Genomic DNA, 25901 nt, shown 5'->3' on the forward strand with positions numbered 1-25901 from the left:
GGTGGCTAAAAACTCTTACCTCAACTGTGTATATATTGGCAGATTTAAGGGAAAAACTCACTTTATGTTGCCCTATTATTTCTCAAAACAAGATTTTTTTTTTACTTGCCAAAAAAAATGCTTCTTGATTTAATAATACATAGACATTTGAACTAGAAACTAGACAAAAAAAAACTCTTATGTAAGTTTTGTATAGTTAACTTTGCTCACCTTCTAACAAAATAAATCTAACATTATTCTATTAGTTGAAGGATTTTTTAAAATCTTGATATAAAATGAACATCATTCAATTCACAGAGGTTTATACTAAAACATTTAAAAACACCAGAAACAAATCAAATGGTCAAATATTTGTGTTATTGTATTATTGGGACAGGCCTATAGTACACTGTGACCATGTTGAGATTACAGTTTGTGTTCCCTAGAGGGCACCATAATTCAAGTCATTCTCATATTATTTTTTCTTCCGTCAACTATAAAGGGTACAAACTCCCAAAAGCTCTTGATATTCCTCACTGCTTTAGTATGTTTGTCTCAGTGTGCTGATGACATGATGTTCAGATCCTCTTAGTAAACAAATATAGTTTTTTTTTGTTAAGTGTATGCTCTCTGTATGCCCTTTTTACTTAGATGTTCACGCAAATACTTTAAAGTACTACTAAACTATTGTTCCTGAGGTTTGACAAAGGTGCTTATTTTGTCTATAGTGGAAGACAAAGTTGTCATTGGTATAATTTGAATTCTTGGACACAAACGGGATTTGAATGTGAGTGTAAATGAAGGTGGTTTGGGTAAAACCCCCAAAATAAGCCTTTAACTGTATAAGATACTGCAGCAGGTTCCTATGCAGTAACAAAAAATCTATATATGGTAGTCACATATCTTTGTGTTTTATTGAACGTTGAGCTTATACACAACCATTGGTAAACACATTAGTATCATTTATATAACGTTGTATATTTAAGACTAAATAAGGGTACAGAAGTAATGAGTTAGGGCTAGGGTCTATTGTCATTTTTCTTTTAAATTTGCATGTAGCCAAAAATAATGAACAGTAATAACAGAAATGTTTATGGTCACTCATGTACAGTTGAAGTCTGAATTAATAGCTTCCTTAAATTATTAGACTTCTGTTTTTCCGCAGTTTCTGTTTAACAGAGACACATTTCTCAACATATTATATAATATACATAATATCTTTCAAGACACTTCTATACGACCTAAAGTGACATTTAATGGCTTGACTAGGTTAATTGGGTTAACTAGGCAGGTTAGGGTAACTAGGCAAGTTATTGTAAAACGATATTGATTGTAACGATGGTTTGTTCTACTGAAAATAATAGCTTAAAGGGGCTAATAATTCTGTCCTTAAAATTGTGTTTAAAAACTTAATAACTGCCTTTATTCTAGCCAAAATAAAACAAATAAGACTTTCTCCAGAAGAAAAAATATTATCAGACATACTGTGAAAATTTCCTTGCTCTGTTAAAAAAAAAAAATCAAACGGGGCTAATAATTATGACTTCAACTTTAGTTTCTTTTGCAAATACTCCTTTTTTTAGTATGAGTGGAAAGTAGTTCCTCTAAAAGTACTCAAGAGTAGTAAGGAGTGAGAAATGTACTCCACCTTATATCCTGCAAATTAAAAATTTAGCTTACACCTGTGCCATTTTTTAGGGTATTTTTAATGCAAGTTCATCTACGTATTTGCCATTCATGAACTATACATTTAAAATGTAGGATTAATTTTATGTGGGAACACATAAGTTATATGCACCTACAATAAGCCAACAAAAAAAAATGTTTATGCGTTTACATGTGAATTCGAAATCTGTGTAAACTAATATACTAAAAAGTGACATGTTAATGTTAATTACTTTAAAACTTGACTAGCAAGCTGCAAGCATCCAGCAATTGGTGCAGCAAACCAATTCACCACTAAGAGAATACATGCAGTTTGTGCATGTGTTTAAAAACGTAACATTCTGTAGTGCATTGAGTCATTGTTTAAGGTCATTTGCAGATTTAAGTCATCGTAAAGCAGACATACTTCATCTTCCCACCAGTGACATGCAGTAGTTTAAACCATACCTCGGCTGCTACATGTAATGATTTTGCATCTTCTTGGACAGTTTTAGTGCTTCCACACTAAAGTTTGTGTCTTGAGGTCAATCTGTCAAAATATATATATATATATATATATATATATATATATATATATATATATATATATATATATATATATATATATGTGTGTGTGTTTGTATATATATATATATATATATATATATATATATATATATATATATATATATATATATATATATATATATATATGTATATGTGTGTGTGTGTGTGCAATTTGATTGGATAGAAATAACAGCACTTATTCTTTGCTATGAATTATATGATTATTGTGAACAGCTATGGCAGTAATCAGCTGACTGTGGCTGGAGAAATTAAGGGGAATGAGTATGGGGGCAAGCACTTTTTCTCATCACTATACAGTTTGTATGCTATCGTAAATAAAAACATTTATACATTCATGCACACCGAAAATCAGAGATGCATGTGGTACATTAGGCACACTCAGTTCATTATTAAGAAACAGGTATGTACAGTACAGTTATGTTAATTCCAGAGATACTGTACTATACTATGACACACATATGTCTCCTGATAACAGAGTTACCTGCTGTCACAACAATCTCTACTCACTCTGAGATAAGCTTCAGCTCTCAGTAAACCTTTCTTCTTCTCTGCTGTAGTTCAGAAGTTCAGCTAGTGTTATCTCCATGGGAATGTTTCCTTTTCATTGAGTTTCCTATTCAAGTGCTTTCGGAGAGAGAGAGAGAAAGAGAGAGAGAGAGAGAGGGAGAGGGAGAGGGAGAGATCACTGACCCATGTGGTGCACAGCAAAAAAAAAAAAAAAAAAAAGAGAGCTTTTCTTATTTTTAAGTCCAAATTTCTAAAAAAAAATGGGAACTTTAGAACTTATATTAGCTCCTCCCCTTCAAAAATTGGCCAATAGCATTTGGTTTTTATCACAGCTCTGACAGTGAGAGTGTTTGATCAAGCGCATGTAAAATGAAAAGCAAATGAGAAGCATCTTGAAAGGGGCGGGACATGTCAGATACTAGAGAGCATTTGATTGGTCAGATTTGATGAGAAGCTGAAATATGTGATAGGTGATATAAAAAAAAATGTCGATCCATTTATGGGGCGTTCACACTGGATGTGCCTTGCACAAGTAAATTGCGCTAATCGTGCATAATTAGGCGCTTGAAGATTTTGAGTTTGCTTGCTTCATTTGTGCGTTAAACTCAGTTTAACAGACTTGAAATCACTCCCATTTCATTGCAAAACAGCTGACATGGATTTTCATGAGAGGTAGCTGTGCTTTGTGGGATTTGAAAGGAATTGTGGGTCAGCTCCGTTTCTGGGTCCATCAGATCCTTCAGAAGCATCTTGACTAGATGACTGCTGCTACAGAAGCAAGCTCCTGATTGGATGATGACCACTACTAAAGCAAGCTCCTGATTGAAAGACTGCTGCTATCAAAGAAAGCTCCTGACTGGATGACAGTGTTAATAGAGCAAGCTCCTGATTGGATGACAACCGCTACTAAAGCAATCTCCTGATTGGATGACGACTGCTACAAGAGCAAGCTCCTGATTGGATGACGATCACTGCTAGAGCAAGCTCCTGACTGGATGATGAACACTACTAAAGCAAGCTCCTGATTGGATTATAAACGTTACTAAAGCAAGCTCCTGATTGGATGACGAATGCTACTAAAGCAATCTCCTGATTGGATGACGATCGCTACTAGAGCAAGCTCCTGACTGGATGACGAACGCTACTAAAGCAAGCTCCTGATTGGATTATAAACGTTACTAAAGCAAGCTCCTGATTGGATGACGAATGCTACTAAAGCAAGCTCCTGATTGGATGACGAATGCTACTAAAGCAAGCTCCTGATTGGATGACGAATGCTACTAAAGCAATCTCCTGATTGGATGACGAATGCTACTAAAGCAATCTCCTGATTGGATGACGATCGCTACTAGAGCTATTTCCTGATTGGATGACGATCGCTACTAGAGCAAGCTCCTGACTGGATGACGAACGCTACTAAAGCAAGCTCCTGATTGGATTATGAACGTTACTAAAGCAAGCTCCTGATTGGATGACGAATGCTACTAAAGCAATTTCCTGATTGGATGATGATCTCCTAATTGGATGACAATCGCTACTAGAGCAAGCTCCTGACTGTATGACGAACGCTACTAAAGCAAGCTTCTGATTGGATGACGACTGCTACAAGAGCAAGCTCCTGTTTGAATGACGGATGCCACTAAAGCAAGCTCCTGATTGGATGGCCCATGCCACTAAAGCAAGCTCCTGATTGGATGGCCGATGCTACTAAAGCAATCTCTTGATTGGATGACAACTGCTACTAGAGCAAGCACCTCACTGGGTGATGGCCGCCACTAAAGCAAGATCTTGTTTGGATGACAGCTGCTACTAAAGCAAGCTTCTGATTGGATTACGGACACTATTAAAGCAAGCTCCTGATTGGATTACAGACGCTATTAAAGCAAGCTCCTGACTGGACGATGGCACTAGTAAAGCAAGCTTCTGTCTAAATGACGGTGAGTAATTACACTCATTCAGCCTGACTTTACTTCCACAACAGCGCTCCTAGTTCAAGCTCCTGATTGGATGACAACCACTGTTAAACCAAGCTACTGACTGGACGATGGAACTACTAAAGCAAGCTCCTGTTTGGATGACAGCTGCTACTAATGGAAGCTCCTGATTGGTTAATGGTGTTACTAAATTAAGCTTCTGATTAGATGACGGCCGATACTAAAGCAAGCTTTTGATTGGATAACGACCAATACTAAAGCAAGCTCCTGATTGGATGATGGCCGCTACTAAGGCAAGCTCAATTCACAGTATGTCATTGGCTGGAATCGCATCATTTGCATGCATTAGCATCAACTCGCCACAAGATGTCTATCGCATCTTTAAAAAGACTTAACATGTAAATCACTCTCACTTAATGCTTCACCCGTGTTAGGTGTGAGTGCATTACTAGGCAGAAGTTACAAACGCCAAGCTTTGGATGTATATACCAGGGTTTTTTAAATGCAAACTGTGTCATTGTTTTGGAGCGCACTTATAGATATTCTTACATTTGACATATTGATACCATAGACTGTAAAATATATGGACGTAGTATCCGTGACGTCACCCATAGGTTTCTGAAGAGCGAAAAAGAAGCCACAAGTAGGTGCGGCCAACCATCGCCATTTTGTTCGCGCGTCATCACACCCACGGCAGGATACCAAACAAGGGCTAAGAGGCGGAGAGTGAGCGGAGCTACAGACACCTGCTGGCATTTAGCTTGGACCTGGTTCAGACACACTTTACTTTGGAAGAACGCTTAATACTTTATCACCTGTGACTCGGTTGTGTTCTGACCACTTGTGCTTGGTTGTACACTATATCAATAAAGTGTTTAGACTTTTAAAAACACTGCTGTAATACATTGAGCCACTAAGTATTGTTCTTATGACGTTTTTCAACAGAAGGAAAATGCGAATTACTTCCAAACACTTCAGATATAGTCTGTGTTAGTTACTGTAAGACTATTGATGAAATCCAGCTTAACACTGTATGACAACGCTTCAGATGACTGTTCTAGAGCCTACAGCTAATCAATCTGACAGATTCTGGAGTGCATTACAGCTCTAAATATAAATATAAATGATCTTAAATAAAAACAAATACATGTATAGAGATGGTATATAAGTATATAACTTTACTCAAATGGGAAATGGAGGCCACGTGAATGGTTTGTGAGCACAATTAAGTGCACTCAGCATGCCATGCCATCTAATAATTGTAGGAAACAAGTCCAAAAGGCAGTTGACTGTGTAAAGCCACATAAAACAACACAGAAATACGATAAATATGCCGAGTTCAGTGGCTAACCTGCAGGATTCAGCTGAGGTGACGTGACGGCGACCAACTAGACCTAGCTGTTACTCAAGTGGCCACGCCCCTTAATTATGCAAACTTAATATAACTTAATATAAAGGAAACGGATGAGTTATAACAAAATTCACCCCCTCACAGTTGTCATGAAGGGTAATATTAGCTGTATTAACCAAAATCTTTTTTTGTACCAGGCTGTAAACACCTTTGTTTCTGCTGTAAAGTTGGCCATTCTAACAGTGGGCTCAATTGAAATTTGCTCTGTTTTGGAGCCAGGAGCGGCCAGGACTAGTGGAATTTCGGATGAATTGCAGTTTTAGCTACTTCCGTATTGGCTTCCTGAGGGAGAGCGGGTGGTTGCCGCTTGATTAATTCTAACATCTCAAAAAAAAAGGTTTATTTTAATTTCACAAGACCTATAAGTATTTATTTATTTATTTTTTATTTTATATATTTTTTATTTTTTGGATATTTGGACTAGAAACAAGACAAAAACTCTTAAGAAAAGCTTTTTTGTAGTGTGTCTTGCATGCCTACATACTACAGCTGGACACATTGTTATGGATCCACATTATCACATCTAACGTACTGACTGCTCTCTTTGTCTGGGCAGAAAGTGAAACATGAGAGAGAGTTCTGTAGCTCCACCCACATCTCTCTCTCTCTCTCTCTCTCTCTCTCTCTCTCTCTGTTGTGGAAGTAAAGTCAGGCTGAATGAGTGTAATTACTCAGTCATCCAGGAAGATCTCGCAGTGTTGAGACATGCGTGTGTGTGTGTGAATGGTCATGAGGGGTGGTAAGAGTGTGTGCTCCTGCTGTGACTGGATCTTCATTAAATGCTGCTGCTGCTGTCATGTTGGAGGTGGGTTTCATGTGCGTTGTCCTTTAACTGATCGGCTTTGCTTTATGTATGAGCTCCTTTACAATTGTGACTGTTTAACACCGCAAGAAGTGCTTTTCTTAGAGTTTTTAATCTTGTTCCTAATAAAATTAATTCTTGAAATGCTTGAAGCGTTTTCTAGATAAGTGAAAATATTGTCAAAAATAAAAGTCGAAATTAAGTGAGTTTTTTTTTCCTTGAAACAAGCAAAATAATCTGCCAAAGGGGTTTGTATGATAATTGTGTTTTCACTTAGAAATTTGGTTATTATACTTACTCATTTGGCAGATTATTTAATTTGTTTTAAGAGAAAAAACTCTTAATTTTTAATTATTGTTTCTGAAAATAAGACAATGTTTTTTGCTTGTCTGGAAAATGCTTTTTGAATGAAATTGGATTAAGAATTTGTAGACATTTGGAGTAAGAAAGTAAGAAAAGCATTTTTTATTTGTCAGAGAGTTGTTGGATGTGCACTTATACTTCATATCTTTAAATAGTGAATGTCATTGAACACTCTTTTAAAAGCAAAATTGCTTTTAATTAATACAATTACAATTATCCATATTATGTTTTGATGGTTTAAAACTGGTCTCAGCTGGTTCAGTTGGCATTTCTGTGTGGAGATTGCATGTTCTCTCCGCGTTGGCGTGGGTTTCCTCCGGGTGCTCCGGTTTCCCCCACAGTCCAAACACATGCGCTATAGGTGAATTGGATGAACTAAATTGGCTGTGGTGTATGAGTGTGTGTGTGAATGCAAGAGTGGTGTATGGGTGTTTCCCAATACTGGGTTGCAGGTGGAGGGTCATCCAATGTGTTAAACATACGCTGGAATAGTTGGTGCTTCGTTCCACTGTGGTGACCCCTGAAAAATAAGGGACTAATCCGATGGAAAATGAATGAATGAATGAATGAATGAATGAATGAATGAATGAATGAAACTTCATGGAACTTGATTGTTAATTAATATTCGGATGATTTTGGCATTAAATAAAAATCTCAAATTTTGACCCAGACGCTGTATTTGCTTTTATTTTTCGCTATTGTCAAATCCCATGCAGGATAAAGCTTTTAAAAACATGACACATAAGCCTCATCGAAAAATAAATTCAATTACACTTTAGTTTAATTCAGTATATCAAAGTGTACTTTTTCACAAGGGATACCTTAAATGTATTTATTTTTATAACTTTTTTTTTTTTTTTTTTGCTGGGCAGCATGGTGGCGCAGTAGGTAGTGCTGTTGCCTCACAGCAAGAAAGTCGCTGGTTTGAGCCTCGACTGGGTCAGTTGGCATTTCTGTAGAGAGTTTGCATGTTCTACCTGTGTTGGCGTGGGTTTCCTCCGAGTGCTCCCAAGTCCCAAACACATGCGTTTTAGGTGAATTGGGTAAGCTAAATTGTCTGTAGTGTATGTGTGAATGAGGGTGAATGGGTGTTTCCCAGAGATGGGTTGCAGCTGGAAGGGCATCCGCCGCATAAATCATATGCTGAGTAGTTTGGCAGTTCATTCAGCTGTGGCGACCCCTAATTAATAAAGGGACTAAGCCGAAAATAAAATGACTGAATGAATCTATTTAACCATTCCAATTTGAGAGGGAGACTTTTTTTTTCTTTTTTTTCAGCAATTTTATACTTTTATGCAGTTTTATCAGCATTTTTTTTTCTGAGACAAACTTTAGTGATTATTATAAAATGGTATGAGATATGGAACTTGTTACATTGTAAAGAAGCAATGCCACTGTCAATGTTTTCTGTCTGTCTTTCTTTCCTTCTTTCATTCAGTGTTTTTTCCCTTTCTTTCTTTCTTTCTTTCTTTCTTTCTTTCTTTCTTTCTTTCTTTCTTTCTTTTCCTTATTTCTTTCTTTCTTTCCTTATTTCTTTTCCTTCTTTCTTTCTTTTCCTTCTTTCTTTCTTTCTTTTCCTTATTTCTTTTTTTCTTTCCTTCTTTCTTTCTTTTCCTTATTTCTTTCTTTCTTTTCCTTCTTTCTTTCTTTCTTTCTTTCTTTCTTTCTTTCTTTCTTTCTTTCTTTCTTTCTTTCTTTCTTTCTTTCTTTCTTTCTTTCTTTCTTTCTTTTCCTTCTTTCTTTCTTTCTTTCTTTCTTTCTTTTCCTTCTTTCTTTCTTTCTTTCTTTCTTTCTTTCTTTCTTTTCCTTATTTCTTTCTTTCTTTCTTTCTTTCTTTCTTTCTTTCTTTCTTTCTTTCTTTCTTTTCCTTATTTCTTTCTTTCTTTTCCTTATTTCTTTCTTTTTTTCTTTCTTTCTTTCTTTCTTTCTTTCTTTCTTTCTTTCTTTCTTTCTTTCTTTCTTTCTTTCTTTTCCTTCTTTCTTTTCCTTATTTCTTTCTTTTTTTCTTTCTTTCTTTTCCTTCTTTCTTTCTTTCTTTTCCTTCTTTCCTTCTTTCTTTCTTTCTTTCTTTCTTTCTTTTCCTTATTTCTTTCCTTCTTTCTTTCTTTCTTTCTTTCTTTTCCTTATTTCTTTCTTTCTTTCTTTGTATTTTCATTCTATCTTTCTTTCATTCCTTCTTTTCTTAAGTTCTTTCCTTCTTTTCTCTTTCTTTCCTTCTCTTTCTTTCTTTCTTTCTTTCTTTCTTTCTTTCTTTATTTCTTTATTTCTTTTTTTCTTTCCTCTTTTCTTTCTTTCATTTCCTCTCTTTCTTTCTTTCCACAACAACCGAACACGCATCATTTGTTTTTATCTCGTCTGTCATTTATATCTCCTGCTGGTGGTTTTGAAATGATATTGACTGTGGAGCTCCAGTCTTGTGTGCTGTTTACTCTGTCTTGTGCCATGGGCAGATGAGGGTTGTTTGCACATGCGTGTATGCGCGCGCGTGTGTGTGTGTGTGTGTGTGTGTGTGTGTGTGTTGATGACAAGTTCCATTCTGTTCTTCTCTAACGTGGACTAAAGTGCGTTTTCTCTCGCTCCCTGTACTGATTAACTCGGGAAGTTTCCCTGTGGAAACAGTCCGGCTCAAAACACAACTTCTTTTGTGATGTCATCACTAGGTCATCATCATGGAGATGTCTATGGTTTATCAGGTTATGGTTTTGGTTTCTATGGTTTAACTGATGGGAGGTAGTCTAAATTAGTATTATCTTGCTCTGTCTTGTGGGTATATAGTCAAATGTACTGTATATTATCAACAGTTGATGGCTTTTCAGAAACAGACCTGACAGTAGAGGTATAGATTCCACAGTGGGCTTTTTTGACCAAAGACCTCTAAGAAATAATTCGACTAAAATGCTAAATAACTAAATATAGTTTATTTTGTAAGCATAACTTTAGGTAGAATGAAAGGTAATGTCATTTAATCTCCCAAACCTTACTGTAAAAATAAATAAATAAATGAAATCAGTTAAATTTATGATAAAAAAGCTATGGTTGTCAGCATTTTACCATAAAAAACAGCACATACTGTAAAAAAAAAATCTCTAAATCTATTTTACAGTAAACTACCGTATTTTATTCATTTATAGTGCTAATACACCACTGTTTTGAAGTACTAACATCTACACTTCATTTCCTTTGTTACACAGACAAAAACACAACCATAAGCATGTGCTGATGAAAACGTTAGCCAATGCTCATCACAAACAAATAGAAACATACTATTATATAGAAGTCACTCGATGTTATTCATGCATCTACTAAACACCATAATGGTGAAAAACATAGAATTAAAGGAATGGAATAAATATATCAACATTAGATGTAACATTAAAGAAATGTACATAACTGATGGGGAAACAAATTTAACAAATAAGGTCATGCAGGGAATTCTGGGAAATAAACAGTGATTTACTGTTTATATTAAGGGAACTTTGTTAGCCAAGTTACAGATTTTTAAAGGTTTTTTTTACTGTTGAAATCATGGACATTTATTTACAGAACCTGCTTTCAGTTGGTTCTGATGAGTGCTCAGTGTCACTGCTAGAAATGCAATTTCTTTGTTTGGCATCACAAACAGCTTTGTTTACATGCAGAATGTTGGTGTGATGACTGGACTATAGACTATTCAGCCATGCACGCAACTGCTGTGTCTTATGGCTTATCCTGCGATATGTCAAGCCTGTCAATATATGTGAATATAAGGGATATGCCCACCATAATAAGGAATAAGGGAGAAATACGGGAAAATACCTTTATGGGATGATGGCAGGATAGAACTGTAAAATACAGAAAAATCCCAGGAAAAAAGGGAGGGTTGAGTGGTATGCAGTTTGTCCACATACACATCATTGTAAGTATGTGACCCTGTACAACAATATGATCATTTTTGTTTTTAAATAGAGATTTATAAAAAAAAAAATGTATAAATACTTTTAAAATTCAACTATTGAAAATCTGGAATTTGAAACAATTTAAAAACAATTTAAGATACAATTGAAGTCAAAATTGTTCACCCTCATGTGAAATTATCATGCTTTTTCAAATATTTCAGGTGATTTTAATAGACATAATTAAACAAATAATTAATACAAATAATTAAACGACATTGTCATAGTATTTACTCTAACATGTATGTTTTTCTTACGGAGAAAGTCCTATTTTTTCTAGTTTGACTGGAACAAATGCAGTATTAAAAATGTTACTATTTTGAGATCAATATTATTAGCCACCTAAGGATTTTTTTTCCAATTGTCTATAAAACCAATCACTGTTATACAATAACTTGCCTAATTACCTTAACTTGCCTATTTAACATAATAATTTTATTTTATATTCAGTAAGTCTTTAATTTGCACTTTTTTATTCAAGCTGAATTCTAATATCATGCAAAATACCAAATTAAATGATACATCAAAATCAATTCATTTTGAAGAAAATCTTGTCTCTGTAAACTTTGCACACTTTGACTATTTTCATATATTCATGTAGGATGCATACAGGACACAGGTTGTCTTATAAAATAATTTTTACAAAAAAAAAAATAATAATAATAATATATATATATATATATATATATATATATATATATATATATATATATATATATATATATACTGCTGCAACACACACATGCACAATATAAAATTGCTTTACCTTTTGTGAATATTGTCTTGCTTAACACTTTTTACACTTATATATTTTTAAGCATTAGAAATCAAACCCTTTACTTCACTAAAAAATGAGTGTTGTCCACAAATCAGACATTGATGAAATCTCCACACCGATGAGGAAAAACCTAGACATTCACAGAGTTTATGATGAAGATGAGGTTGTTTTCTCGTGCAAAATAGATTTGACGATGGAAAATAAAGTGCTTTATCTCTTAATCAGCTTAATCAGCTTTATTTTAGAGGTTTAGTGCAGGCGGCTCATTTTTGACCTGAAGTGTGAACAGTGCATACAAAATTAAGTTGAAACAACTTAATTGTTTGTTTAATCAACTTAAATTTGTAAATTTAAAATACGATTAAGTTACAAAAGTCGTGACCAAAAGGACAAGATCTCAGATACAAGCAGTCGAAATGTGTTTCCTTCGCTGGGTGGCCTTATAGGTAGGTTGAGTAGCTCTGTCACCCCAGAGAAGCTTGGAGTAGAGCCACTGCTCCACCACATCAAGAGAAGTCAGCCAAGGTGTCTCGGGCATCTGTTTCGGATGCCTCCTGGACGCCTACTTACAGAGGCGTTTCAGGCATGTTCCACTGGGTGGAGACCTCGGGGAAGACCCAGGACATGCTGGAGTGACTATGTCTCTCGGCTGGCCTGGGAACACCTCGGGATCCCCCTGGAGGAGCTGGAGGAAGTGTCTGGGGAGAGGGAAGTCTGGGGTTCTCTCCTGAGACTGCTGCCCTCACATCACGGATGCGGAAAAGCGGAAGAAAATGAATGAATGGATGAAGTTAACTTAATTGATTCATTAACAGAAATTTAAGTAATATAATGTTCACTTATTGATGAGCTAATCTTTTAAATGTTGCTAACCCTATTACGGCAGCTCAGCGGCTGTATTACATAACTGTGTAAAATAATCTGCTAACGCGCAGCTTGAGCTGATGTTGAACATGACTCCTGCCGTCTTTGAAGCCCAAATGAGTTCAAATCCTCTTTTCATCAGAACAGCTTTGATAGCTCTTTGAAGACAGTTCTGGGAGGGAGAAAATGTGGGAACTTGGGCATTTTCTTTTGATTTTTGTGATCTCTTTGCATGGTGGAAATATCTGTAATCTACTATAGTCAGCAGGTTTTGTCAGTTTAAAGCATGCGAAACTCCTCACCTATGAATGGAATGCAGCCCGTCTAGAAAAATGAGTGTGTGGAGGGTCTGGATTAATGGCACATGCTTTAAAACATGAGGAATGAGGAAAAGAGCAGATAAACCAGGACACGTCTCCCTGTTTATTCCGGTAAAGACTGAACCATCCACACACTTTTCTTTCTGGAAGTTGTGTAATAGATGCCACATTGTTTGTCTTTTGAAATATTGTATGAATGAAAAGTACATACTATAACTGTTATTTTCTATTTCTTATTTTTTTTTAAATAAATGAAAGCCTTTTTTAAGTCACATAGTTGTCCATACTTCTCCTCTTTTTTTTCTACTCCAGTATAAGGGCCCTATCATACACCCGGCGCAGTGTGGCGCAAGGCGTGGCGCAGTAGTCTTTTGGTAGTTTCAGCTTGGTGCAAGAGTCGTTTTGAGGCGTTGTGATACGCTGTTTAAATAGCAAATGCATTAGCGCTCATATGTGCGCCCATAGGCGTTCTGGTCTAAAAAGGAAGGCGTTCTGAGGCGGACTGCTGGCGCGTTGCTATTTTGAGAAACTATAATAGATTTTTCATTAGACCAAAACTAACCCGGTCTAAACTCCGGCGCAGAGTTGCGCCTCGCTTACACACTGCTTAATACACACAAGAGAGCAATAGGCAAATATCTTTACATATGAAAAAATTTAAATATATTAGAGATATATATATTTATATGGGATATAATAAGAATAGATATAGGATATAAATATAAAGGATTAAATATTAAAAAACATTATTTTCTAGCCTACATAAATATGAAAAATCACTGCTTTTATGTCTTCTTCATCTCGGGAGGCTTTTTCAGTTCATTCATAACAACTTGCTTTTGTATAATGTTATTATTATTAGCAGTATTATTTATTATATCCATATTTATATTTGTTTTATTAAAAACAAGCTTAGATTTGCCCACCTGTCAGGTTTTAGATCACATGGGGCATGGCAGGTGTATTTGGAAATAACTCAGTATTTTGACTACACTTGGTCATTATTGTTCATTTATTCGTTTGCTAGAAATTAGAACTGAATTTAGAAATAGTTTTCAAACAAATCTTTGCGCTTAACAAACAAAATTAATTATTTATAGACTAATTGATGTCTGTGCGTAAAGGTTTCCCTATCCAAGAGCAAATGTGAAAGTAGATCCATTATCTCTCATTCTCACGCAGTAGATGCTCTGTTTAACAGTTTTCTGTTAACTGTTTGCTTGAGAAATGCTAATTTTTTCCACTTAGACTTACTTTACGTCCTGTAAATAGCGAATGTGCTCTTGGCGCGACGCAGCTGGCTCTTAAAGGGAATGGGAAATGAGACTCTAATTGGTTTATTCTCAAAACACACCTATAACTCATTAAGAAAATAAACTCAACCCTTTTAGCCTATGCGCCTTGGCGCAAAGCGCATTTTCCCGTCTGTAAATTAGCAAGAATGGATTCTGACATGCCCTGAAAGCGTTTGCGCCCTGCGTTTTTGCGCTCTGCACATGGACCGTCAAAATAGATCCCTAATAGGCTCGTTTCCACTCTCCAATTTTAATGTAAGCTTTATATTCTATGCAAAATATATGGAAGAGGATGGAGGCTGAGAACATATCAATTCCGTCCAGGAATAACTCATAATTAGGCCCACACGGAATCTGCGCGTGCAGAATTCCGCAGATTTTCCGCAGATTTCTGCAGAATTTTAGCCCAATATTAATTCTGTTTATTTACTTGAGTAAATGTGTAAATCTGAATTTATTCAGTTTTTGTTCAGTAATTTATTACTTTTTATTTAATATATTAAGGGTTTAGGTATGATACTCCTCTGGATACTCCCAAAATAATTCCGGAGAACTCCACAGATTTTTTTCCAAAATTCTCAGCAGAAATACCAAAAAACGTCCGCAGATTCCGTCTGGCCCTGCTCATAATATTATCTGCTATGTTATATGTTTCATATTGAAATATGATTGGGTTTAGTGCTACGATCTGGGTTAGTGTAACATAATAAAATGTTTTTTATTGTATACTTTGGAAAAAGTAACACCCCGATAATGACAATAATACTTTCCAATATGTCATTTAATCATAATGAGGAAAATGATTGCTGACTTTTGCACAAGCATATTAACTCCATAGGTTTTTTTTTTTTTAAGTAGTAAAGGACCCCACTTGTAGTAAAATGAGACTGGGGTTACTTCGAGCATCAAAAAGTGACAAGAAGGGGTCTTGACTTGGGAATGGGAATGGAAATGTGAATGGTTTAAACTATGGCAGACTGTTAATTGATCACTGAGGGCGGGGCTATGCAAAACATAATATCAGTAAACAAGACGTTGGAGCGGCCTTGGTCTGTGTGATGTCACTTTGCCAAGAATCCGAGAAGAGCTTGTTCTCAATGCTTATGATTTGTAGGGATTAAAAAGCACTCGGATTTGTATTATCTTATCATAGGGTGGTTGTGTTCACACACTGCCAAGACAACATTTCCATTCAGACTGCATGTGAAAGTTAGTTTTGCATTCAATGATCCCTTTAAGGTGATTCTATATACCATCATACTGACATCATGCATCTACTGAAAACAATAGCACACCTTAAAGGTCAAGCTTAAAGTTTTTTGTTAAAAATAATGAAGACCTGCACACATAAAGTGTGGATCAAGTGATTTAATGCTTTTAAGGATAGTCTTTCAGAGGGGTTGTCATGCCACAAAACTCCCCAAAAGAAGCTATGCATGGTATTTTTACTGCACAGATGCAGTGGAATGAGATTCAGAAGGCCACAGAAGTATTAGCAGAACATAATAAATGTGATGAAGATTTGGAATCAGAACCAGAAAAGGCTTTATTGCCAAGTATGTTTACACACTCAATGAATTTGTCTTAGTGACAGAGCTTTGTAATTAAAATGTTAAAAATCATTTAGGAAATATTTTTAAAAAATAAAATAAAATCAAAAGGGGGCTAATAATTCTGTCTTCAACTGTGTGTGTGTGTGTGTGTGTGTGTGTATACAGTTGAAGTCAGAATTATTAGCCCCCTTTTGATTTTATCTTATTTTTTTTAAATATTTCCTAAATGATTTTTAACAGAGCAAGGAATTTTATACAGTATGTTTGATAATATTTTTTCTCCTGGAGAAAGTGTTATTTATTTTATTTCAGCTAGAATAAAAGCAGTTATTAATTTTTTAAACCATTTTTGGGACAAAAATTATTAACCCTTTAAGCTAATTTTTTTTTCCATAATCTACAGAACAAACCATCATCATACAATTACTTGCCTAATTACCCAAACCGTATTAACCTAGTTAAGCCTTTAAATGTCACTTTAAGCTGTATAGAATTGTCTTGAAAAATATCAAGTAAAATAATATTTCCTGTCATCATGGCAAAGATAAAATAAATATGTTATTAGAAATAAGTTTTTAAAACTATTATGCGTAGAAATGTGCTGAAACAATCTTCCCTCCATTAAACAGAAATTGGTGAAAAAAATAAATAGGGGCGCTAATAATTCAGGGGGGCTAATAATTCTGACTTCAACTGTATTCAACTGTATATATATCTTACAGGAGATTTCCAGAGACTAGAATCTAAAATGTGTCAGTGGGATTTCCTGGCAATTAAGTTGGCCATAAGAGCAGTCATATGATCCAGTCGAAGCTTTCTGTGGAAATGTGATGTGCTCATTCGAAACAACAAAGAAACCTCTGTGTCTATCTGTCTGTCCGCCTGTCGTTCTGTCTTTTACAGAGGCAGGATAAGTGTGTGTTTGTGTGTAAAGGGCAGCTCTTAATGACTGCTCTCATCAAACCTCGTCTTCACTCCACACATAATCACATGCTCACAAGACTGCGTATTTGTCGTCAGCCAGTCTGTGTTTTACGCAGGTTCACTCTTCAAAAAGCACTGTAGGGCTCAACATGGACACTTCGTCACACTTCGGCACACCGTGATGGCTAGATCTCAGGAACTGCTCTCGTGTGTGATTTGTAACATTTTTGAAGAGTCCATTTTTGTTTTTTTGCAGAAATACAGGTGCTTTCAATACAACCTTTATGATCTACTCTTCTTAGGTCACTTCCTCTAATAAGTCAGCTGTAAAAGACCATACTCAACAGACACATACAGATTTTAAACTGAACACAAATCTGCAGATTTTTTGTGATTTAAACATTTTGAAATGAAACTAAAGAGACAGTTGTTGTTTAATTTTATTAGTGATTACGGATATGAAATTGAATCATAAGTTTGGCTACACTGTAAAAAATAAATCCGTAAAATTTACGGTAAAAAAACGGCAGCTGTGGTTGCCAGTACTTTATCGTTAAAAACATGGTACAAACCGTAAAAGTAATTTCTCATTTTTACAGTAAACGACAGTATTTTATTAATTTATAGAGGTAATATGTCTGTATTTTGAATGATCAACATCTACACATCTTTTGTTACACAGTTAGACACGTTTGCACATTCATATTCAGGTAGTGATGAGGAAGTTACATAATGAGCCAATGCTCATCAAAATCAACTTTTCCCACAAACAGAAATGAGTATCAGCAAATAGAAGGTGCTCAGTGTCATTCACACAGCTACTAAACACCGGTATGGTAACACGCATAAAATTAAAGTCATGAAGTAAATATTGTTTATCAAAATTAGATGTTACATAAATCTCTAATGTACATAACTGATGGGGACACAACTAAGAAGATTCATATTAATGTCAACCAAATGCAAAAAAAGTGATGTGCCATGCAGGGAATTCTGGGAAAGTAAATTTACGGTTATTCGTCGTTTATATTAAGGAAACATACCGTTAACCAGGTTACGGATTTGTACTGTAGCATTTTTACAGTTTTTTTACTGTTGAAATCACGGCCATTTATTACAGTGTAGCAATTTTGGAGATTTTGATGTTTCCATATTCAAACAAAATGCCCAAGCATCCTGCCCAAGAGGCATTTTAAAGATGGCTACAGAGTAAAATGATTTGCCTTAAAGAGACTTTGCTTGAACCCTGAAATGCTATTTCATACATCAAAATTTTGCATTAAAAACCTGCTAGAGGTTCCAGCACTGTTGTGTGTGTTGAATAGAGGAATGGACCAAGCACTGAACCCTACTCTTTAATGTGCCATTAATACTAATGTGTTTTTGTTTTAAATGTCTACACCAGTGGTTCTCAAACTGTGGTACGTGTACCACCACTGGTACGCAGGCTTCCTTCTAGTGGTACGCGGAGTTATCAAATATGTCATATGTACATGCTACATATAATTAAATGTATCAACAATTATTTATACATGAATATGACATAAACTATTATTTATTTTATGACATATAGCATATAATTTTGAGGCCCAGGCAACATTTCCAGGTGTTGATGAATTGGCTACTATATATGTTAATACTTTACATTGAAGTACAGCAGTTTTCTGTTTACTTTTAAAGAACATTAACCTACCATTTTTAACTTTTAAAAGCACATTTTAATTTAAATGTTGACGTTTTTAGTTGGCTTTTTTTTTTTTTTTTTTTTACATATTAGCACAGTACAGTGTTAACGTTCAGACTATTTATACTGTTTAAAATGGCTGACAATAATAAATATTCTTAATAATAGAAATTAATCTGCCACGTTTTAGAACTGTGCAGAGCTGCAGATGCTTTACTGGGCCTACTACGCTGCTGTATTTCAATACTGCTTATTATGGTGGTACTTGGAGAGACAAATTTTTTCTGAGGTGGTACTTGATGAAAAAAGTTTGAGAACCACTGGTCTACACTAATTTGCTTCTTTGACCCACGGACCCACGGTGATATTGTACCTTTGGAAACCATGTCATGCCTATCAGTAACTCTCTAATATGACCGTTACACAAGAGGCATACTACAAGTATGTATGCCTGCAAAAAAATGCACTTGCCCAGTAGGCGTAAATGTTAACGGATCTTTTTTGAGCTGTAAAGTGTGGACGACGATTGTTGCAATAAAAACAAGATGATGAAAATAACTTTTATTCCAAAGATTCAGTTTTTTAAACACTCATGTAAACAGACTAGGGTTTTCTTGATACTGGAATTCGGTATCAATTGATACTGAATTTTTTTTAAGCATTTGAGTGCTGTTGAGCACGTTCTTAAACACAGCTGATTTTCCAGTGTATACACATGCTCAACAGAAATGACTGTGATTGGCCATGAAGGTCATCAGTTCACCTAACGCGATTCCTCAGCGCATCACTCGTATGTCAGCTTATAGACAAAGCAGCTGACTGACGTAACTTTGAAACTCTCCAGTGTCCCTGTATCTGTGTTTACACTCAGCTTTGAGTAAACAGCTGTGAGTTTGGTGAGTTGAAGACCTTCACGGCCTATCACAGTCATTTCTGTTTAAGAACGTGCTCAACAGCGCTCGAATGTTAGCAGGAAATGGTTTTTAAAACTTCAATATTGATTGGTACCGAATTCCAGTATCGTGACAACCCCAAAACAGACCCTAATAAAACCCTGGAGCATCTACCTGTAAGCTAAGAGCAGGTAGCCTGGTGTTAAAGTCTAGGTGATGTACACTGATTATTTTGGGAGAATCTGCAGTTACTGTTTGCAAGATTTCAGTGAATATCCCATTTTAAAGTCATTTTTTTCCTCCCCCTTAAGAGAAAGGCTAGATTGTTGGAAACTGGTTTAAGGGTTTTTAATTGAAAAAAGGGTGACACCAGTTTTCCAGTTGTATGTTTGAATTTGTAGGCAATTGAGATACCCAAGACTGATTAAATGTGGTGAGGAAAGTTCCAGTGAGGAATGTTGTTTTGATGATGGTTGACCAACTTACATCAGTAATGCATAAAGAACTTACACACCCTTAGAAATGAAGAAGAAAAACTAATGGAAAGAGGCATTGGCAGCCAAACAACTCAAATAATAAATGTTTACTAAAGGATTGACGTAATAGACTTGACTTCCATTATTCATGTTTTTACGTATTTAATTATTTGTTTATTGATTGGTTAATGGATGGAGTCTCAGTCTGTGGCAATCAATGAACACTGTCTTTAGTGTTTAATTCCAGCAAAAGCCCAATCACTGTGGCCTTCTGGTGCTTTTGAAATGCTATTCTGTTTGTTTGAGCACCTCAACAATTGCAAGAGAATTGAGGGTGTTTTTCTGTGAACTGGGTGTTTGGTCACCCTTTGGTTGTATACAGGATTGCAGAGTTGTTGAATATATGTAACTTAATTACATATTTTAAATAATACACAATATTGGTCATATTATCTAATCACATTAAAATTGAAAAGTATTTTAGAGTACTTCAGTTTGGATAATTTTCATTGTTACATGCATGTTTCTCAACTGCTTTTGGAATGGATGGATGGATGAATAGATTGATTGGTTGATAAATTGACGGATTGGTTGGTGGATGGATGGATTCATTGGTTGATGGATTAATTTGTTGATAATTCAATGGTTGATGGATGGACAGATGGATTGGTGGATGTATTGATGGATTAGTTGATGGATTCATTGGTTGATTGGTTAATGGGCGGACAGATGGAGGGAGGGATGAATGGATGGATTGGTTGATTGGTTTCATTAATGATGGATGGATTGGTCGATGGATTCATTGGTTGATGGATGGGCCGATAAATTGATTGATGGATTGCTTGGTTGATGGATGGATTGAAGATGGATAGATGGAGGGACAGACGAATGGATGGATTGATTGAAGAATGCATTTTGACATTCATCTTTCAAACACAGGAAAACTGAGGCCCTCAAACATGAGCCATGAAAGATTTTACTAAGAGTAAAATCATTACTTTTAGAACAGAATGATCCATATATTTTCCTTATCATTTTTTTTGACTATATATTTTTATTTTGCTTTTTCAAGAATTAACAATACAGAACATCAAAACAACAAACAAACTAAATTAAAACATACACAGTATATTAAATAAATAAGTAAAATTTAATTAAATAAATAAATGAAAAGGGAGGAGATACAGTATAAGCTAGTAGAAACAAAAACATTTTGTCAAATCAAATCAAGTGGTACTGTTCTAATGTAGTTCAAAAATGGATTCCAAATCTTTTTAAATACTTCATCCTTTCCTCTCAAGGAATATGTGATCTTCTCCAATGGTATACAGTTGCAAACTTCTGAGATCCACAGTCCAATTGGTACATCAAGGTCTGTTTTCCATTTTAAAGCAATGCATTTTGTAGCTATTGTCAGCAACATTTCTGTAAGGTTAATAGCAGAGTTATGCTGGAGGTTAGAATTTGTGTAATTACGCAATAAACATATCTCTGGATCCAATGGAAAATCAATTCCATGAATCTGTGATAAAATATTACATACTTGTACCCACAACACTTTCACTTTAGGGCACAGCCATGTAGAATGCAAAAAATGTACCTTCTTCTATACCACATCTGAAGCAGAGAGGAGAAATACTGTTTTTAAATTTGTGTAATCTGGACGGAGTATAATAAAGCTGGTGTAAGAAATTAAACTGGATTAGTCTAAATCTGGAATTCAAAGTTGAGGTTACCCCATCTCTACATAGCTGACCCCACAGGTCATGTTCCAGTGTTATCCCCAAATCCTGCTCCCATCTAGTTTTAGACTTATCTGGGTCAGTCAAAGGTTGTCTAAGCATCAAAGCATCATATATTCTAGAAATTGTTTTATGTAATGGTTTATCAGAGAAAACAAGTTCCTCCATAGCTGTTAAATTGGGTATCTTGGAATAATTTTTTAATGTGACCCTTTTTCCTTGTCTTTTATTATGCCGATTTTTAAATTCAGTACTGAAATCCAAATGCAAATACTTGCATGTTTCCCAAAAAAAAGTACAATGTACCCCAGTCATCCATTTTAAAATCCCCATCAAGTTCCTGCTGCAAGAAAGCAAGAAAGGCTTTCTTTTCTTTAGAAAGCCCTACTTATCTTACTAGTGTACTCGTAATCTGTAATGAAATATATTTTAAAAAGTAACCTTCCCAACACTGTTTCTATATTGTCAAGTCGCATTTAACCTGGAATATTTCTTTAAAAATTCTCTCAGGTTTGATCATTAACATTGTCACAAACTTCAGTTCCATTCACCTCTCACTGTGTTCTTCCTCCTGCAGAAAACTATACAGTTAGTGGCCCAGAAGGAAAGACAGAGTCAGTGGCCACACTGCAGCCACAGCCATCCCTGAACTCTCTGCAGAGTAGCTCTCCTGGACCCAAGCGCTCTGGGAATACACTGAAGAAATGGCTGACCAGTCCTGTCCGACGTCTAAGTCATGGCAGTAACATCAAGAAGATCCCAAGTAAACAGAAACAGAAACGTGATGGTCGCAAGAGTATTGATATGGGGCCGCCCGAACTACAGGATGACACCTTGGAAGAGGTATAGCGCTGTTTTTCAGTTTTTCTATTTTATTTATTTATTATATTTGTCTGAGTTTTTTTTTTTTTACAGTATAATGCCTCCTTCATTTCTCCATAGCAATTTTTTACACAATCATTACTGTACAGAGAAAAGTAGCCCTCTTGTTCTGCAGCCAGTATTAACGCCATATTAAAGGGTCTCTTTGGCCCCGTTCAGATCAGAGGGTGATGATTAGCCTGACTTTTTAAAGCTGTGTGCCATATAATGTGCTGCTACAAAAGAGCTTTTGTATTTCTACAGCGGGGTTTGTGGAGCTCACAACAATGGAAGATATTACCCATGCCTGCTGTCTTCCAGAGCTACAGCAAATTCTCCAACGATAAATTCAAAGCATTTCATCTATTTCACTAGAAGCCAAACAATAAATTAATAGAAGTGCTTGAGGCTGTGAATCAAGAAGATTTCAACACAGTTTGAAAACACATGGTTTTCAGATTTGTGTTGGTGTTTGAACATACTAATGTACAGTTGAAGTCAGAATTATTAGCCCCCTTCAATTTTTTTTCTTCTTTTTTAAATATTTCCCAAATTATGTTTAACAGAGCAAGAACATTTTCACAGTATGTCTGATAATATTTTTTTCTTCTGGAGAAAGTCTTATTTGTTTTATTTTGGCAAGAATAAAAGCAGTTATTAATTTTTTAAACACCATTTTAGGGACAAAATTATAAGCCCCTCTAAGCTATATTTTTTCTCGATAATCTACAAAACAAACCACTGTTATACAATAACTTGCCTAATTACCCTAAGCTGCCTAGTTAACCTAATTAACCTAGTTAAGCCTTTAAATGTCACTTTAAGCTGTATAAAAGTGTCTTGAAAAATATCTAGTCAAATATTACTTAGTCATCATGGTAAAGATGAAATGAATCAGTTATTAGAAATTCTTTCTAGTTCTTAAAACTATTATGTTTAGAAATGTGTTAAAAAAAATCTCTCCGTTAAAATGAAATTGAGGAAAAAATAAACAAGCGGTGTAATAATTCAGGGGGGCTAATAATTCTGACTTCAACTGTAAGTAGCTAAATACTTATGTAAAGCAGCTAATAGTAATTTATAATAAATTCTATAGATACCATTAACTTTTTTTTTTTTGCTTTTTCTTCACATAATTTTGTAAAAAGAAATAAATAAGAAAATCTGTTGATGTATGTGAAATGTTTTTATGAGTGCGGCAACTTAAAACCTGAGATAAAAATAAAAATACACTCAAAATCCAAAAATATACCGCATTTTTTGGTAAACAAAGCTAAAGCAGTTTTCTTATCTAATACTGTACATCTACTTAAAGACAGAAGATATTACTTTATTCTATACATGTACATAACTTATCTAATCATTTGCATATCACATTATATTACAGAGATGAAATAATATAGGAATAAATATGTTTACACACAATTACACAAGTAAATAAATCTATTGAATAATGGGCTCAGAAATCTGTGGATTTCTTTGTGCGCAGACTTTGTTTCCGCATAACCATAACCTATATAATAAAGTGTATTTTACTGTACATATTATATTTACAACACTTTTTAAAATAGAATCGACTGTAGTTAACTGAAAACATGTAATAAATACTTTAGTGTACTTCAATTTTACTACATTAGTTGCAGAAAAAAATTAGTTGTATAAAACTACAAAATGTGGGAAAATTGTTTAAATTACTATAGTTGTGTTATATTAGCAACAATAGAATTACCATAACTGATTAATTTGAGTTCATTGCATTCTAGTATGGTTCAACAACACTATAGTATTTACTATAAGTTGCTAATAGCATATTTTCAGGTGGCTCAGGTGATTTAAATATGTCCGGGTTCAATATATAAAGCAAATAATCCTCAGCGATCGCTTTCTAAGCCAGATTTTGAGTGTGTTCTCAAAAGATTAGCATGGTTTTCTTGGTCTTGTTTTTTTTTTTTGGTTTGTTAGTTTTATTTAATTATCTTAATAAATTATCTTATTGTTATTGTTATTTTATAGTTTTTTTTTTGCTTATTTGTTTTTATTTATTTGTTTGTTAGATTTTAATTTAATAATAATAATAATAATAATAATAATAATAATAATAATGTCATTTATTTGTAAATGTATTCGTTTGTTTATTTGATTGTTTATGTTTGTTTCTTTTTATTTATTTAATTGTTTTTTATTAATTTACTTTGAATAATTTCTGTGATTTATTTTTTGTTTGATTTTATTTGTTTATTTTATGTTTGTTTTTATTTGTTTTGTATTATGTTTTATTTTGTATTTTATTTTTTATTTTTTGTTGCTGCTCTATTCATTTCTTTATTTATTTTTGTATATTTTTGTTTGTCTGATTGTTATTTATTTATTTATTTATTTTATTATTTTTTTTAAATAATAATTAATTCAATAATTTTTTCTCTAATTTGTCTGCAGAAAAAAACACTGTTGTAATAAAAATAAACATGTAATAGACTGTGAATTTCAGACACTTTGCAGAATAGCTCCGATGTGAACAATAACAAGTCAGTCTCAGTCTGAAGTTCAGGATGGAGAGGAAGAGCTGCCATCATGTTGTCTATTCTTGTGTTTCCAGCGAGTGCAAAAAGAAGAGGGCACACTCTCCAAGTCTTCGTCTGGGATGCACAGTGGAGGAGAGGAAGAGCCTGAGGACGAGTCTCACACTCCTCTACCTCCACCAATGGAGATCATTAAAGACCCGTCGGCTCAGGAAGAGAAGGTACACAAGCACAATACAGACAATAGATTTATTCAATACATCACTCATCATGTGTTCATAACTAACTCCACCCGCCCCCCTCATACTTGTATGCAACCCCTTCACACAAAGGGGCTTTACTAACTTTACTAATGATTTTTTCCTCCCTGATGTCAGTGTTGTTCATAACTCTTGGGTGGAGGCGTCCCATCTCAGTCAACTAACCATAAGTACATCCTATTGTTGCAGGGAAGCTTAAATCATGTAGTTGTGAAATATTATTGTGAAATTCAACTCTGGTTCTTTTTACACACTGTGCCTTGCAGTTGTAGTAGTAATGTTTATATGACCCCAAATGTATCTGAATTAAGTGAATGTTGGATGAATATTTTCATATACATACATACATACATATATATATATATATATATATATATATATATATATATATATATATATATATATATATATATATATATATATATATATATATATATATATATATATATATATATATATATATATATATATATATATAAAAGAGCGTATATGTTAACATTATATGGAAACATTCGTTTATATTTTCCAGAACAACTGACCACAGAGTTATGAGACCAGAAAAATATCAGTCT

General features: G+C 34.6%; 1 protein-coding gene across 6 annotated transcripts in view; it reads left to right on the forward strand.

Annotated features, from left to right (window-relative positions):
• kalrna (kalirin RhoGEF kinase a) overlaps positions 1-25901 on the forward strand; it is a 273541-nt gene that overhangs the window by 209479 nt on the left and 38161 nt on the right. For all 6 annotated transcript variants that reach the window (XM_087267317.1, XM_087267318.1, XM_087267320.1 and 3 more), the window contains exons 35-36: positions 22267-22532; positions 25147-25290. In XM_087267317.1, coding sequence (XP_087123443.1) covers positions 22267-22532; positions 25147-25290 — 410 coding nt within the window. The remainder of the gene's footprint in view (positions 1-22266; positions 22533-25146; positions 25291-25901) is intronic.

This window comes from Danio rerio, chromosome 9 (assembly GCF_052040795.2).
Source record: "Danio rerio strain M-AB ecotype USA chromosome 9, GRCz13ab, whole genome shotgun sequence".
NCBI lineage: Eukaryota > Metazoa > Chordata > Actinopteri > Cypriniformes > Danionidae > Danio > Danio rerio.